The sequence below is a fragment of the Colletotrichum chrysophilum genome (genome assembly GCF_026319265.1).
Source record: "Colletotrichum chrysophilum strain AFK26 chromosome Unknown scaffold_4, whole genome shotgun sequence".
NCBI lineage: Eukaryota > Fungi > Ascomycota > Sordariomycetes > Glomerellales > Glomerellaceae > Colletotrichum > Colletotrichum chrysophilum.
The window spans coordinates 55894-70195 of record NW_026517291.1 but is presented as its reverse complement, the minus strand read 5'-3'; the positions used below and the strand labels follow the sequence as shown (position 1 = coordinate 70195).

Below are 14302 nucleotides of genomic sequence, written 5' to 3'. Positions count from 1 at the left end.
GTGACAGTGAGAGGAACCTAGGAGAGAGAGAAAGCGAAGCTGCAAGGTACATGCTACCTCCCGCTCATGCTTGAATTTGCATATTTCCCAAGTACCCACGACTGCCCGCCGAGCGAATAGAACACCTACCTAGGAGCAGCACAAGCACCAAGAAGTCAGACGCACCAGTGGCAGTGGCAGGCCTCTGAGGCAGACATGCCGCAGCCCAGTTCCTCTTTTGATATCGCAACATTCAACCTTCGCATCTCCATGACCCTCATGCTCTCCCCTTTCTTCTATTCTTCCACTTACACTTCTACTTTACTGCCATCGTTGTCATCTTAGCTCCCGTTGCCTACTCGAAGCGACGCCGCCGACGCCCACGTCCACGCCTCCCCGCCCTCTCGTCGCAGTCTTCCCTCTCACCCTCTCCCCTCCGCTCAGGCCGTCGTCGCCTCCAGCGTCTCAAAGCTGGCCGCCCAGTCCACATTCTCGTACAGGCTCCTCGTGGCTGTGGCTTGGCCTTGTCTTGCGCCGCCAAATGTCCACGATCCTGGCCAACCTGCGACCCCGCGCTGCGAAGCCCGCCCACGATTCCAGCGGCTCTCCTTTGGCTGCCGAAACCTCGACTTTCTCCTCTTGAATGCGCACTTGACCCCCGGATGAGCATCTCAACATGGGCATCGTTAGCAGCAAGCCCGACGACGGGGCGACTCTCTTTCTAAGAGACCAGAATCGACGTGCGCTCTCCCTCAGTCCCATACCTGCACCGCCTGCCCTGCTTGCTGTTCATGCACGCAGCCTGGCGGCGCATCGCAGTCGCTTTCCACTGACTTTTTTGCTCTCTCTTGAATAGTAACCATATCCTCCCTCGTCATTTCGAACCCAAAAAGGCGTTCCTCTATAAACATTGTTCCCAATGCATTTCCTGCCACCAGAGTATCCGCCTCTCGCCCCCTCGGCGATAGTAGTCCCATAGAATTCATTCAGGTTCGTCGGCGCAAATCATAGGCTCCCCCATGCCCAAAAACACCTTCCAGCCTCGTCTCGGGCACCAGACACTGACTGCCGCCTTGCAGGACACCGAAGTTGTTACTAGCCCAGGCGGCGCTCCGAATTTCATCCTCAAACTCACACATGACGAAGAGCTAGTCTTCACATTTACCTTTATCATTCGCCAGGGACAGCAGTTTGTTACCAGCGGCGCCACCGATAACATAGCCAACATCGACACCCAAATCAGCGGACTGACCTACGTGTACGCCTCTAACCCCCGCGAGGTTGAGAACCTCGTTACTCGCGAATTCCATGCCGACCCGAATCTACACAAGAACTCCAATGTTGAACTGGTAGGGGACTTTGGGACCGGAGGCCACGCCTCGGTTTCTTTCGAGTGGACTTGGAAATGGAAACCTCCGAAGCCCATTGAAGACAGAGGCGGTGGATGGAGGAACTCATGCAGCGTACGTTGGCCGCCGTGCCTCCCACTTGTGGCAGTATCTGATCCCGCGACAGTTCGTCGAGTACGACCCCCGCGCTCACCGGCTACACACCTTGGCCAGCTTCTCGTATTGGGTATCAAGTAAGTTCTCGTGATCCCCGGACGACATCTGCGGCTCGTGACTGACCACCCGTAGACGCCACTCTGCCGCTGAGCCACCCGAACTCGCCGTCTCCTCCGTTCCTCTTGACCGCGCCCCCCAAAATCCGTGTCGCATCCTCACAGTCTGTCGATTCCCGCATTAGCAACGCCGAGCTAGATGAGCCCTCTTCACCCTTGCCGGTCAACACGTCTTCGTCCACACTCCTCCCCGTACAGCCACCCCTAGCCCAGGAGCCTGTGAAGGTTGATGTTGCGTGCCCGAAACCAACCGACGATGTTCTTGTGCCAGACGATGGGCCGGTTTTCAGGGCAACGATCAAAGCGCTGGAACAAAAGACGGGCAACATGCGAACACAGATGAAGCGCGTGCTAAAGATGGCTAAGCAGGCGCATGAAGCTCAGGTGGAAGCCAACAAGAACTTCTCCGAATTCATCGATACACTCCGTGAAGCATCATCGACAAATGCGAATGCTGTTCAGCCAGCAATTGAGCACTACTTCGACAAAATTGCCAGGGAAATTCTGTCCTACGAGCGACAGAATACCGTCAATCTCAAACGCATTGTCATTGATCCATTGGACAAATTTTACACGGTGGATATCAAACAGGCTGAATCCAAAAAGCGAGACTTCGAGGAGGAGAGCAAGGATTACTACGCTTACGTTTCTCGATATCTTGGCCAGCGCCACGACTCGGTCAAGGCTAAGAAGCTTGCGGAGAGCGACTCCAAGTATCAGACGAAACGCCGCAACTTTGAGCTTAAGCGGTTCGACTACTCTAGCTTCATGCAGGATCTTCATGGTGGACGCAAGGAGCAAGAGGTTCTCTCTCACCTCACAAGATATGCTGATGCCCAAACGAGGACCTTCTTGGAGGCCGCAAAGAAAATCGACACTTTGGTGCCGCAGTTGGAGGCGCTGTCGAATGAGGTTCAAGAGGCTGATAAAGAATATCAATACCAGAGGCGCGAGCGAGAGGAAAAGAGGCGACTTCTGGAAAAGGGCAACCAAACTTACAATGAGCCGGAGCCAGTCCCGTTGGCCAGCACTAGCTCAGTCCAAGTCGCGGGCTCAAACGGAAACGCGTACGTCTCCGACAGCGACCTTGGTCGAGCCGACAGTACCGGCTCCCAACTGAAGGTCGCACTGACCTCCGGATCCAACTCGACCGTGGCCATAGTTTCTCCCGAGTTGTCCAGGTCTCCAGGCAGTCTGGGCGCATCTTCAGTTGGAAGCCCTGCACAGGCCTCTAAATTCAAAGGCATCCGTGACTTGGAGGAGAAAGATTACGGAACGTCAAGTGCAAGCAGTGCCCAGCGCAAGGAAGGTTTGCTGTGGTCTCTCAGCAAGCCCGGCAACCATGTTGACCCTCGCAATTTGAAGCAACAGGGCTGGCACAAGTAAGCACTGCCCAAAGTTTTGGCGGATGTACCCATACTGACGTGATGTAGATTTTGGATTGTACTTGATCAGGGTAAGCTTTCAGAATACAGTAACTGGAAGCAAAGGTTGGATCTTCACATGGATCCAATCGATTTGAGAATGGCCTCTGTGAGAGAAGCCCGTAACGCTGAGCGTCGATTTTGCTTTGAAGTCATTACGCCACATTATAAGCGAGTTTACCAGGCCACTTCCGAAGAGGACATGAACAGTTGGATCTTAGCTATCAACAATGCACTCCAAAGCGCTGTTGAAGGCCGAGTTGCCAGAGATAAATCCGGGCCTGGGGCTTCCGACTCGGGCTCTATCAGGAAGGATATTGGGTCCATCCTGACGGGCAAGAGCCCTTCAGTCGGGCACAACAGCCACCATGCGCATTCCAACAGCGGTGCGCCGATGCGCCGAATAACTGTCGGCGCCCGGCCAAGCACTCATCGATCTACCAGTTCGAGTTACGACGACAACCCTGATAAGCTATTGCAACTACTCCGCGACAACGACCAGGGCAATTGCTGGTGCGCGGACTGCGGATCCGGAACCAAGGTCGAGTGGGTCTCAATCAATCTGGCAATCATTGTTTGCATCGAGTGTAGCGGTATCCATCGCTCTCTTGGTACGCATATCAGCAAAGTGAGGTCTCTGACCTTAGACATCAACTCTTTCACCCCCGATATTGTCGAACTCTTGTTGCTTGTCGGAAACCGGGTGTCGAATATGATTTGGGAGGCAAAGCTCGAGCCCGGCATGAAGCCTGGACCCCAGGCAACGCGCGAGCAGCGGCTGAGGTTCATCACGGCGAAGTACGTGGATAGAGCGTACATTGAGCCCATCTCGGCGACATTATCTCGTTACCCTACACCCGAAGACACTTTGCTGGCGGCGATCAAGAAGAATGAAATCCAGCAGGTTATTTATGCATTGGCTCTCAAGGCCAGTCCTAACGTTACGGATCGTTCGAGGGGTACGCATGCAGTGTTCTTGGCGCTAGCAGCGGCTGATCCGGCATCACCTTCACCAACCCCTGGCCAACCATCGGAGGCGGAGAGGGTGGTGCCATTTCCAGTCGCCGAGATGCTTCTTCAAAACGGGGCGGAAATACCTTCATCGATGCCTGCATTCCCCCTGAGTCGAAGCGCTCAATTGTATATTGAAGAGAAACGGGGCAGAAACACGGGATTTTCGAGCGATACTGTCGGGACGCTCCCTGGCAATATGAGCCCCGACCAGAAGCTAGCGCGCGAAAGGGAATCGCGTCTGCAGAAGCGAGTGAGCGCAGGAGGCCGTTTGGCCAAGAGTCCGATTCCGGAAAGGTAGCGACCTGCCCGTCTCGATCGACTGGCACACTTTGATATGTGCTTCACGTTTGCATACCCAGCATCTAAACGCGGCTCCAGTTATGATGACTCCTTTGGTGGGAAACAGGCTTCAACGGATGAGGATGACTATTAAAAGTGCAATGATACACGAGGGCATATCGGCTTTGGCCAGGTCATGGGAGAAACGCTTGGCGTACCCGACTGTCGTTACCAGATTTTGACGTACGCTTTGCGCGTCTGGTATTTTTGCCGAATGAATTGCCATGGTCGTCGCACAGCAGGAGATGGATCAGAGAAACAGTTTCTCACATGCAGCATGTATGCTCTTTGGCGACAGACGTCTGCAAAAAAGCAGACACGTTGGAGTAGTAGTCCTCTATTGGAAAGACGAGGTGCTGAGAGACAGTGATATTCGATGTGCGCATGAGTTTATCAGTGTGTATAGTAATAATAATGAAATGATGAACACAACGAATGCTTTACACTAGGGATGAAATTCCAGATCGGTCTGGACCGATCTGAGATCAAATGGTTTTCGGTGACTCTCGGTGAGGGGGGATAACTCTACGAAGGAGATCGCAGCCTGTGGCAGGTGAGCTACCCACGTGGATTGGCGAATGTGGATGACGTCTCGAGGTTAGCGTTATGGCTGTACTCCGCGGCAGGCGAAGCAGCGCGACGTTGAAAATGGAGATAAGATTCCGCACGAGCACGCATGTGATGAGAGATGGCGGGCTTTCGCTCTCTGGCTGGGACCAGTTGAGGTGCTCCCTCCGAACGACGCGTGACGATATGTCTCGGACGGCGACTCGAGATGACAGCACGGGAGTTCGCGTAAGGCGTTTCACCGGATGGTAAACCAGAACCAAGTCCTGTCAAACCAGTAACGGGTTCTACTAAAGGGAGCTTTCCATCCGCAGGGGGTAAAAGCAGCTGGCTGACCAGAATGTCGGAATCTCGATCCTTGTAGCTTGGGGGAGAATGCACCGAATGATTCATGGGGGCTATCATCTGCGGGTGTTCGACCTAGTGTGAGGTAGTCGGCAGACGGGATGGGCACAAGACACGAACGAGTTCCCCGCCACTTCGTGGAAGACGACTCGGACGGGAACCATATGAAGGCTGGACGCCATCTCACGCGGCGATGTGTCCCAGGTGGTTTCTCGGCTGCCACGATCGAGGTTCAAGTGCAAGTCGGAGTGAAAGAGGGACCCTTTTTTTTTTTTTTCTTCCTCCGAGACTGCGCGATCCCATGTTGAACTGATCGACAGTTCCACCAGCATTTTTTCCCCCTCTATCAAGCCTCTTTCCCGCCTGACGTCTTCCCGCAGGAGGCTCTGCGACCCTGCAGCTCCCCGTCGTCACTGCTCGCTCACTCGGCTTGCGAACCGGTGCCCACACTGCACGCCCAGCAAGACGGGACGCCCCAGAAGCAAGCCCGCTGATTGTCGCCCGTGGATCTGGATGGCACGCTCTCCAGGTTTTGGACAACCGGAAGACAGTGAAGTTTGGAAACTGCTGGTGAGTTTTTCCGGATTATTGTTTGCCACACTCATCAGACGGTTGTGGAGGAGAGGGGGAGCTGATATTCATGAGAAGTACACAAAGGATTGTATGCGGAACAACCGATGGACCGCATTTCTAGGCTGCAACTCGCGCCAGAAAGTTGACATCTCGCTCGCTGCGCAGTGCAGTCATACAATCCCTATCAGAGCATCAGCGTGAAGAGTCAAAAGCGCGGCGACCCACTTGCAATTGCACGGCCCCCGATCCGAAGTGAGGAAAGCCCTGTCTGACTCTTTCCTGCCTGGGAAATCCAGCCCAGTCCGCCGAGCAGCCGTCCAGCGCAGGTGGAAGGCCGCCCCAGAGAACCTAAGCAGGGGAGGTCCTGACCTGGTAGGGTAGCTCGCACCTCACAGGGCAGGGCGCAGCGCCTGGTGCCGGCGTAGTTGGTGCTCACACCAGTACCTGCCTCAGCTCTACCGCTCATACTGGCCTGACCTGGTCTCTCATCCCCCCTGGTCACCTCAGCTGTCTGGTACTTTTTCCAGGCCCAAGGTCCAACACTGGAAGGAAGGTTCCCTCTCCACTTGGAAGTCCCGGTCCAATACGAATACCTACACCACCTACCTACCTGACCTTAGCTTTCCCATTTCCAGGCTGCACACCGTCGCTCCGTCCTTTGGCCTTGCCTTTCTTGCACTCTGGTTTATTAATGAGAGCCTCGCCATCTGCTCTCCCTTAGGCAACACTCCCACAGTTCCATCATACAAGTTTCCATATTCACGCTCGTACACATCATACCCCAGGCTGTTGTGCACAAGACCGCTTCTCTATCCTTTCTCGGCCTGTTATACAGACCATCGCCACATCATCTTACCTGGGGATCCATTATTACGTCTCTACTGCTGCCTCTCAATACCACTACCAATCCACCATCACCCGCGAAGCACGCCTTGACTGCCTCGTATAACCGAGGCCATGGCGCCCCCGCGCGAAGAGAAGAGCCAATTGAAACGTCCAAGAGTGAGTCGCTTGTTAATCTGCCCGGCCTTCTGGTGTGCGATCCTAAACCGTCTTCCCCTGGCAAAGGGTTCTCTGCCAGACTCAGACACGGAGGCGAAGAAGCCCCGCCGCTCCGAGAGGTTATCCGTCGATAAGACCCCGGTTTCCCACAAACAGCACCTTCCGTCGCCCGTGACGCGATCCGGAGACTCGGACGATGTGTATAAGGAGCCTACCGCGACGCCTCCCGAGGGTCGCCCCAGCCAGGTTAACCACCGCGAAAAGGACGACAACTCCCAGTCCCAGGCACACACCAACCTCTCCTCACCTCCACAGGACACACAGGCTTTTTCCCAGTACCCGGCCGATAACAAGGATGTGCTATGTGACGAGGTCGAGGACGAGGTGAAGGAGGGCGTCTGGGGCTACCTGTTCCCGCTAGACACCAAGTACGGCAAGTGCTTGGTCATGAAGAAGAGGGCAGCATGCCCTATGCCGGACAAGCTCGAGGCTAAGGAGACGGAGCCGGTAGATAGGAAGGGCAAATCGCCCCTGAAGAAGGAAGAGGAGGCCTACGAAAAGACCAAGATCAAGGGCGTCGCCTCGGGTGGATACCTGATTGGACGTCATCCGGAGTGTGGTAAGCTTTGCGAATTGGGTTCCATTCTAATGGGGTTACGACAGCGCTGACAAAAGGCAGACATTGTTGTTGAAGACCCGGTGGTATCAAATCGACACTGCCTGTTATTTACGGAGAACAAAGGCGGTGACACCGTGGCTATCTTGGAGGATTTGTCTAGCAACGGAACTTATGTCAATGAAGCCAACGTGGGTCGCAACAAGCGCAGAGAGCTCCAGGAGCAGGACGAGATCGCGGTGCTCGACAAGGCTCGTTTCATCTTCAGATACCCCAAGAGCCGGCAGACGAGCGCTTTTCTTCAGCAGTACACGCTACTGGAGAAACTTGGCAAGGGCCACTTCGCCGAGGTCTTCCTTTGTGTCGAAAAATCTACTGGTCAAAGGTACGCCGTCAAGATCTTCACAAAGACTGCCGGCATGGAGGAGAGATCGAAACAGGAGGGTCTGCAACAGGAGATTGCCGTTCTCATGGGCGTTAGTCACCCCAACGTTCTATGCTTGAAAGACACGTTTAACGAACGTAATGCGGTGTACCTTGTCCTCGAGCTGGCTCCGGAAGGCGAACTATTCAACTTCATCGTCATGAAGCAAAAGCTTACCGAGGATGAGTCGCGCAAACTCTTTACGCAATTGTTCCAGGGCATCAAGTACCTGGTAAGTTTTGCGACGACATTTGATGTCCTCCGCCCGCTAACTTTGAGAAGCATGATCGCAACATTGTCCACAGGGACATTAAGCCAGAGAACATTCTGATGGTCGACAGAGACTTGCACGTGAAGCTGGCTGATTTCGGTTTGGCTAAAATTATTGGTGAAGAGTCATTCACGACGACGCTGTGCGGAACACCCAGCTATGTGGCGCCTGAAATCTTGGCCGAGGGTAGGCACCGGAAGTACACCAAGGCTGTCGACATTTGGTCACTCGGAGTTGTCCTTTACATCTGCCTGTGCGGCTTCCCGCCGTTTTCAGACGAACTGTATTCCAAGGACTTCCCGTTCACGCTGTCGCAACAGATCAAGAGCGGCCGGTTCGATTACCCTTCGCCATACTGGGACTCAGTAGGCGACCCTGCTCGTAGGTGACCCAGAAGCGCTACAAAACGATGCGTCATGACTAACATTATGATAGTGGACCTTATCGACTCAATGCTGGTAGTTGATCCCGAGCGTCGTTTTACAGTTGACCAATGCCTCAACCACCCCTGGATGACGCAGAAGCAACCAGGAGTCAACGACAGCACCGACGGCTTGGTGGGCGGCATACAGGGCTTAGAAGTCCATCGCCGCGGTGTCGTCAGAGAGCGGACACTACTCAGCTCAATGAACTCGGTAGCAGTTGCGGAAAGATCCCCTGGCCCTAAGCAGAAACCAGTCAAGATCTATTCCAAGAACACGACGAAGACGACCATGACACCGAAGGAGGCCGACCCTGCGTCACAAAGAAACGTTGACGAATTCGTGGAGATGGGCGGCAAGGGAGATCAGCCTCTGTTTGGCGATGACGGCGATAGCATCTATTCAAAGGCCGACATTTCTACAGAAGCCCAGAATGGTAGCAAGGAGGAATAATGGGTTATAATAACTTTGGTGAATTGTTAGGAGCATGGTTAGGGTATGGGACGCGCGAGTCATAGATACAGTCGGCGAAGGTCATGGATTTGTTTGTTTCTTGACCATCCGAGCCATGGAGACCATTTCTGTGTTGACTGTAGGGCCGGTGATGACATCCCCTCAGTGAACAGGGGGTGTATTTATTTTTGTCTTATTTAGGTGTCCGAGAGGCTGGATGGGAACGGCAAAAGTTGGCGTCCTGACATATCTGACATTATGGAGACAATATAAACCTTTTAATGAGGGCAAGGCTTTCGGCATGCTACGCATAATGGATGAGAGTGTGTGTTGCTAAACCTCAGATTTTGTCTCCGAATATGCAGTATCCCAAGCGTTCGGGTTGTTTGCTACACCGGCACCGTTTCGACAAGTAGGGCGGAAACAACTGCCGCTGCCATACCGGCTCCGAGCGGAAACCGGAGCCTCCACTGTCATTATGGGGCAGCCCGAGGTGGGGCCGTGTCAACAGAGGAACTAAAAGCGTTTCGACGTTGTGGTCTAGAAATTTGGTGCAAGATTTTACTTCTGAGAACACGACTAGGGCCATTTTCACTTGTCTATGAAGTAAAGCTTTGAGTAATAAGCTTTCAAGTACAGTTCTGGTGAATACAGAGCCTCATCCATCAAATACCAGGTCACAGTGGTACCCCGCCACGGCGTGGGGCACCGTGGCCTGGCTTCACCGCCTTCGCCTAGGTAAGCCCACAAGTCGGTCGGGTGGCAGAAAACAGCGAAAATTGCCCTCCTCCACCACACCCCTCCATCGAACCGCAGGTCGACACGGGCTTCGCAAGAGACATACCGCACGACAGAGCGACCCCCTGTCTCCGTCGTCCGCAAACCACACGCCCCTCTACACACTTTCGCATTCTCTTTTTTTCCGGGGTCCCTCTCTTACTCCTCCTCCCAGCCAAATTTGCCAACACCTCCGCAATCAACCGCATCCCACCCCCCTCTCAACCCGAAGGCCCGACAACCCTCGTCAGATACCGCGAAAAACCAGCAATCATGGCGGCGGGAGCGAAGCAACAGGCGCAGCCTCAGCTGCTCTTCGTCGACGGCTCCTTCCAGGAGCTCGCCCGCGAGATGGCCGACTACCTTCACATCGCCGACGAGGTGAAGCCCCTCGTCGAGAACGAGGCCAAGAAGGAGGAGGTCCTGTCCAAGCTGGTGCGCTCGTCGACGGCCCTGACGTCGGTGGCCGAGAAGGAGTTCACCGCCGCGTCCAACCTCATGGTCCACCTCGTCCTCCAGTCCGAGGACCCCAAGAAGCACCTCCCGACCCTCTGCCAGGCCTTCTCCAAGCCCATCGCCTCCAGCCCCGTCAACGGCGTCGGTCTGAGCCTCAACGCCCTGAGCACCATCTTCAACCTCATCGCCCCCGAGAACCCGATACGCTACAACGTCTTCATGGCCATCCTGCGCTTCCTCAAGGCCAACGCCATGTTCGACACCATCCAGCCCTACCTGAAGCAGCTCCCCGACTGGTTCGCGGACTGGAAGACCAGCGACGAGTTCCAGAGACAGATGTACGAGGAGATTGCCGAGGTCGCCAAGGAGGCCGGCAAGGAAGAGTGAGTCGTCTCTTTTTTCGTTGGAAGAGTTGGAAAGACAAAGCATCGGAGACTAATACCCAGACAGGGAGAGCTACGAATACATTCTCAAGGCCCTACGCACCTTTGACGCAGACGATAAGGACGATGTCGGTTCCGAGGACGCCCAGCGCCTGTCCCTCCGCGCGGTCCGCGACGCCCTGCTTTCCAACACACACTTCCTCTTCACCGACATCCGCAGCATACCCACCGTGCAGAACCTGTCCGAGACGCACCCCGTCTACTCCCAGCTCCTCGACATCGTCGCCGAGCAGGACCTCGAGGACTACAACGACTTCAACGACGAGCACCAGGGCTGGCTCGAGAAGGAGAAGCTCGACCACGACCGCCTCCACCGCAAGATGCGTCTCCTCACCTTCGCCTCCCTCGCCGCCCAGACCACCTCCCGCCGCATCGAGTACTCCGCCGTCGCGAAGGCTCTCCAGGTCCCCGCCGAGGACGTCGAGAGGTGGGCCATTGACGTGATCCGCGCCGGCCTCGTCGAGGGCAAGCTCTCCCAGCAGGACCAGGTCTTCCTCGTCCACAAGGTCACCTACCGCGTCTTCGGCACCAGGCAATGGCAGGAGCTCGCCACCCGCCTGGACAGCTGGAAGGGCACCCTGTCGAACCTGCACGACGTCATCCGCAAGGAGCAGGCCAACGCCAAGGCCCAGAAGGAGCGCGAGGCGCAGGAGGCGGAGCGCAAGCTGAACGCCGACAAGGAGGGCGGCAGCGGCGGTCGTCAGCAGAGGGGCGGCCAGCGCCGTGACGGACAGCAGCGTGAGCCCAGAGAGCCTCGCGAGCCCCGCGAGCCTAGGGAGCCCCGTGAGCCCAAGGAGAGGACGGACAACGACGAATAAGAGAAGGGCACCTATTGAGCCCGGTGATTTGTCGAGAGATCGTCTACGCGGAAATTTCATGAATGTGGTTCACCTGTTGTCTTCTTCGCTCCGTTTTAACCACTTTGGCCAACTCTTTCACATAGCGTCATGGTATGGGTGGGAAGGGAAGGGTTGGCGATCAGGTTAAAAAAAGAAACGAGAGCGAAATTTTCCATGGGACAAATGGGGGAAACCTTTGAACGTGTGTCTTTTTATGTAATTACGGCGAGGAGGGGAAAAGGAAACGGGACGTGTGTGGATGGAGGAGAGAACCCGAACCAAACCATCGAGTTATAGAGCTGATGATGAGCTGAGAGAAAGGGAGAAAAGTGAGGGGTCCTCTGGGTCTCTTTTCTTTTCTACCTACTTTTGATTTTTTTTCGTTTTAGAGAAAAGTTTGGTCAAACCGGAGAGGGAGGTTCGTAGGTCGACAGCGGCGTCTCAACGAATCAGCGTAACAGGATCATGATACAGACTCTTTCCGAACGATTGCCGTGCGCTCATGCCGTGGTGTGTAATGTGAGCGAACGATGTTGCCGTCGTCAAGAGAAGATTCATCCCCACCAGTCACGGCTCAAGGTGCCTCTATACTGTATTCTCATGGCTTGCTTTTTCATTTCGTAGAATGTGAGAAAGTTAGTGTACAACTGTGAAGACGCAAACTGATGCCTTGCGTCGAAATTCTTTTCAATGGCGCGCTCTCTCTTTGACTGGGGCATGTGTACGCCCCTCTTGCCCCCCAAACTTTTGTCTATCTTTTGCTTTCTCATAAGCGGCTCAATTTTGCAGAAAATGGGTCCGCGAGTGGTTCTCGTGGCGGTTCTGCCGAAGCCCGGCCTTCTTGCAGCCACGGCTTCCTCTTCGCTGATGGGCAAGACTTCTTGCCCTAGCAGGAAAGGATGTCCTCCAACACGGTCGGCAAATGGGTCTAGACGTATTGGCTTGGCTTCCAGCGGTGGGAGCAGTGCCGCCATATACAACGGAGAACGGCTCGGCCCAGTGGCGCGGGGCCAAAGCCTCTTGGATCCATTCGTCTTTTCAAGGTTTCTAATCCTGTAGACAGCTTTTCGAGATGTTTGTGAGCGAGGCCAATCGATGGTTCCCTGAAGGACAACATACCCAAGGTAGTCCTCCTTGATACTGCCAATGGCCCACATCTCACCGACTTCCGTTCTCGTACCAATAACCTTGACGCGCACATGCGTGCCAGGCTCAATGATGGTGTCCTCATTGTTGGTGAACTGTGGCGGCGTGGCATTGGGATCCCACTTGATCTCAGAGGGAATCAGCTAGAATAGAGAGGCTCGCAGTTAGTGATTTTGAGGTCCTGCCTGGCTGGCGCGGAAGCGGGGACGTACATGAGCCGACACGAAGAGGCGCAAGGGTCCTGCCTGGGCGAAGAAGCCCTGGTGGTTGACCGAGTAAACCACGGCGTCAACCTGGGGGTCATGTCAGAATCCGCTTCGCGACAGAGCCAGGCAGATTTGTAGCATTTACCGTCTCGCCCTTGAAGGGCCTCCACACGACCGCGCGATAGCCCACGGTGAACTCGGCCAGACCGCTGCCCGGAAGGATGCGACCCTCGGAGATATCGAAGGTGTCCATGATAGAAATGATGTAGTAGCTGCCGGCGCAGGTTCCCTCGACGTCCTTCAGCAGCTTGCTCGTGACCAGCTCGTGCATGTTGCGCCCAAAGTACGAAGGGTGCAGGGTAACCCTGCGCTCCATATTGTAAAGGAAGAACATTTTCGCAAGAGGTACGGCGTGCTTGCGGGAGGTAGGATCGCTTGCTAACTTCAATCGGCTCGTCGTCGCCCAAATTTGGTCGAGCAAGAAGTCAGGTGTATATCGGACGCGATCGAGGAGGACACGATGGGAGGGGTTTGCGCGGCGGAAGGTCTAATTGGACGACGCGATCGACTTGATAAAGAAGGTGGCCTAGATGCGCGAGTTCCAAAGGTGCTTCTTAGAGCTCTATGGCCTTCAAAACAGCAGGAGCGAGCGATCGCGTGTGACGTCGCTGGCACGCTGGAAGTCTCGTGAGAGCAAGCGCAATATTAGAGTACGAAAGAGAACCGCAAATTGTCAGGAAACTTTTAATGGAAGGTGCCACTGCGCGCCGTTGGAGGAAGGTGATGCGCCGTCGTCGGTGACTCGACGGTTGAAGAGAGAAAGGTTGCACAAGGCGAGGCTGAAGACGATGGGTTGAGTTGAGGTGCAGCTACCAAATGTGGCTCGTTAATTTTCTGGCCTTGCCCAGCCACATCCGGCGCAGAGAGTCAAGCCACACACGTATATCTGTGGCTCATGCTAGGACTGCATGTGCCACGAATATACCAGCCACACTTTGGCATGTCGCACTTAACGCGCCTGCGCTAACGCGACATGCTCGTGGCCCCCCAGTCTCCTACCGCGTACAATGCCGTACCTCCCTTACTCCATGGACAAGAGTCGGGATGAAGGAAAGTCTGCATGGAGTGCGAGGCCCGATTTCAGGACTGTATGCACGATAGCAAGATTGGTGAGATGACAGTGTACGGGCCGCGAGAGGCGAAGGAATGCGACAGGGTGGCGCCACGGACGGCAGAAACCGCAACCCTAAAGTCAGTCGTGGTGCCGTCCAGACTAAATTTGAGTGGTGATGAGATGAGGGCTGGTCGGCTTCTTATGCGGTCAAGGTGCCTCGGGTCAATTGCCTTAGTGTCTGTGTCTGGGCCTATGTCTGCTCGGCCAACCT

At 55.0% G+C, this 14302-nt stretch overlaps 4 protein-coding genes across 4 annotated transcripts; 3 read left to right on the top strand and 1 right to left on the bottom strand.

Annotated features, from left to right (window-relative positions):
- Nucleotides 1-998: 998 nt before the first annotated feature.
- COL26b_000918 (uncharacterized protein) lies at nucleotides 999-4336 on the top strand (the record flags this gene model as incomplete). Its single annotated transcript, XM_053173881.1, has 4 exons — nucleotides 999-1442; nucleotides 1495-1561; nucleotides 1617-2982; nucleotides 3076-4336. The coding sequence occupies 4 exons, from the start codon at nucleotides 999-1001 to the stop codon at nucleotides 4334-4336; spliced, it is 3138 nt and encodes a 1045-aa protein (XP_053041998.1).
- A 2483-nt stretch (nucleotides 4337-6819) lies between these two features.
- Nucleotides 6820-9050, top strand: COL26b_000917 (uncharacterized protein; the record flags this gene model as incomplete). Its single annotated transcript, XM_053173880.1, has 5 exons — nucleotides 6820-6864; nucleotides 6931-7483; nucleotides 7544-8136; nucleotides 8187-8556; nucleotides 8611-9050. 5 exons carry the CDS (start codon nucleotides 6820-6822, stop codon nucleotides 9048-9050), a joined length of 2001 nt encoding a protein of 666 aa, XP_053041997.1.
- Nucleotides 9051-10100: 1050 nt separating this feature from the next.
- On the top strand, nucleotides 10101-11544 carry COL26b_000916 (uncharacterized protein; the record flags this gene model as incomplete). The annotated part of the gene is made up of 2 exons (XM_053173879.1): nucleotides 10101-10666; nucleotides 10734-11544. The coding sequence occupies 2 exons, from the start codon at nucleotides 10101-10103 to the stop codon at nucleotides 11542-11544; spliced, it is 1377 nt and encodes a 458-aa protein (XP_053041996.1).
- A 1068-nt stretch (nucleotides 11545-12612) lies between these two features.
- COL26b_000915 (uncharacterized protein) lies at nucleotides 12613-13311 on the bottom strand (the record flags this gene model as incomplete). Its single annotated transcript, XM_053173878.1, has 4 exons — nucleotides 12613-12628; nucleotides 12685-12854; nucleotides 12924-13004; nucleotides 13063-13311. The coding sequence occupies 4 exons, from the start codon at nucleotides 13309-13311 to the stop codon at nucleotides 12613-12615; spliced, it is 516 nt and encodes a 171-aa protein (XP_053041995.1).
- Nucleotides 13312-14302: the final 991 nt, after the last annotated feature.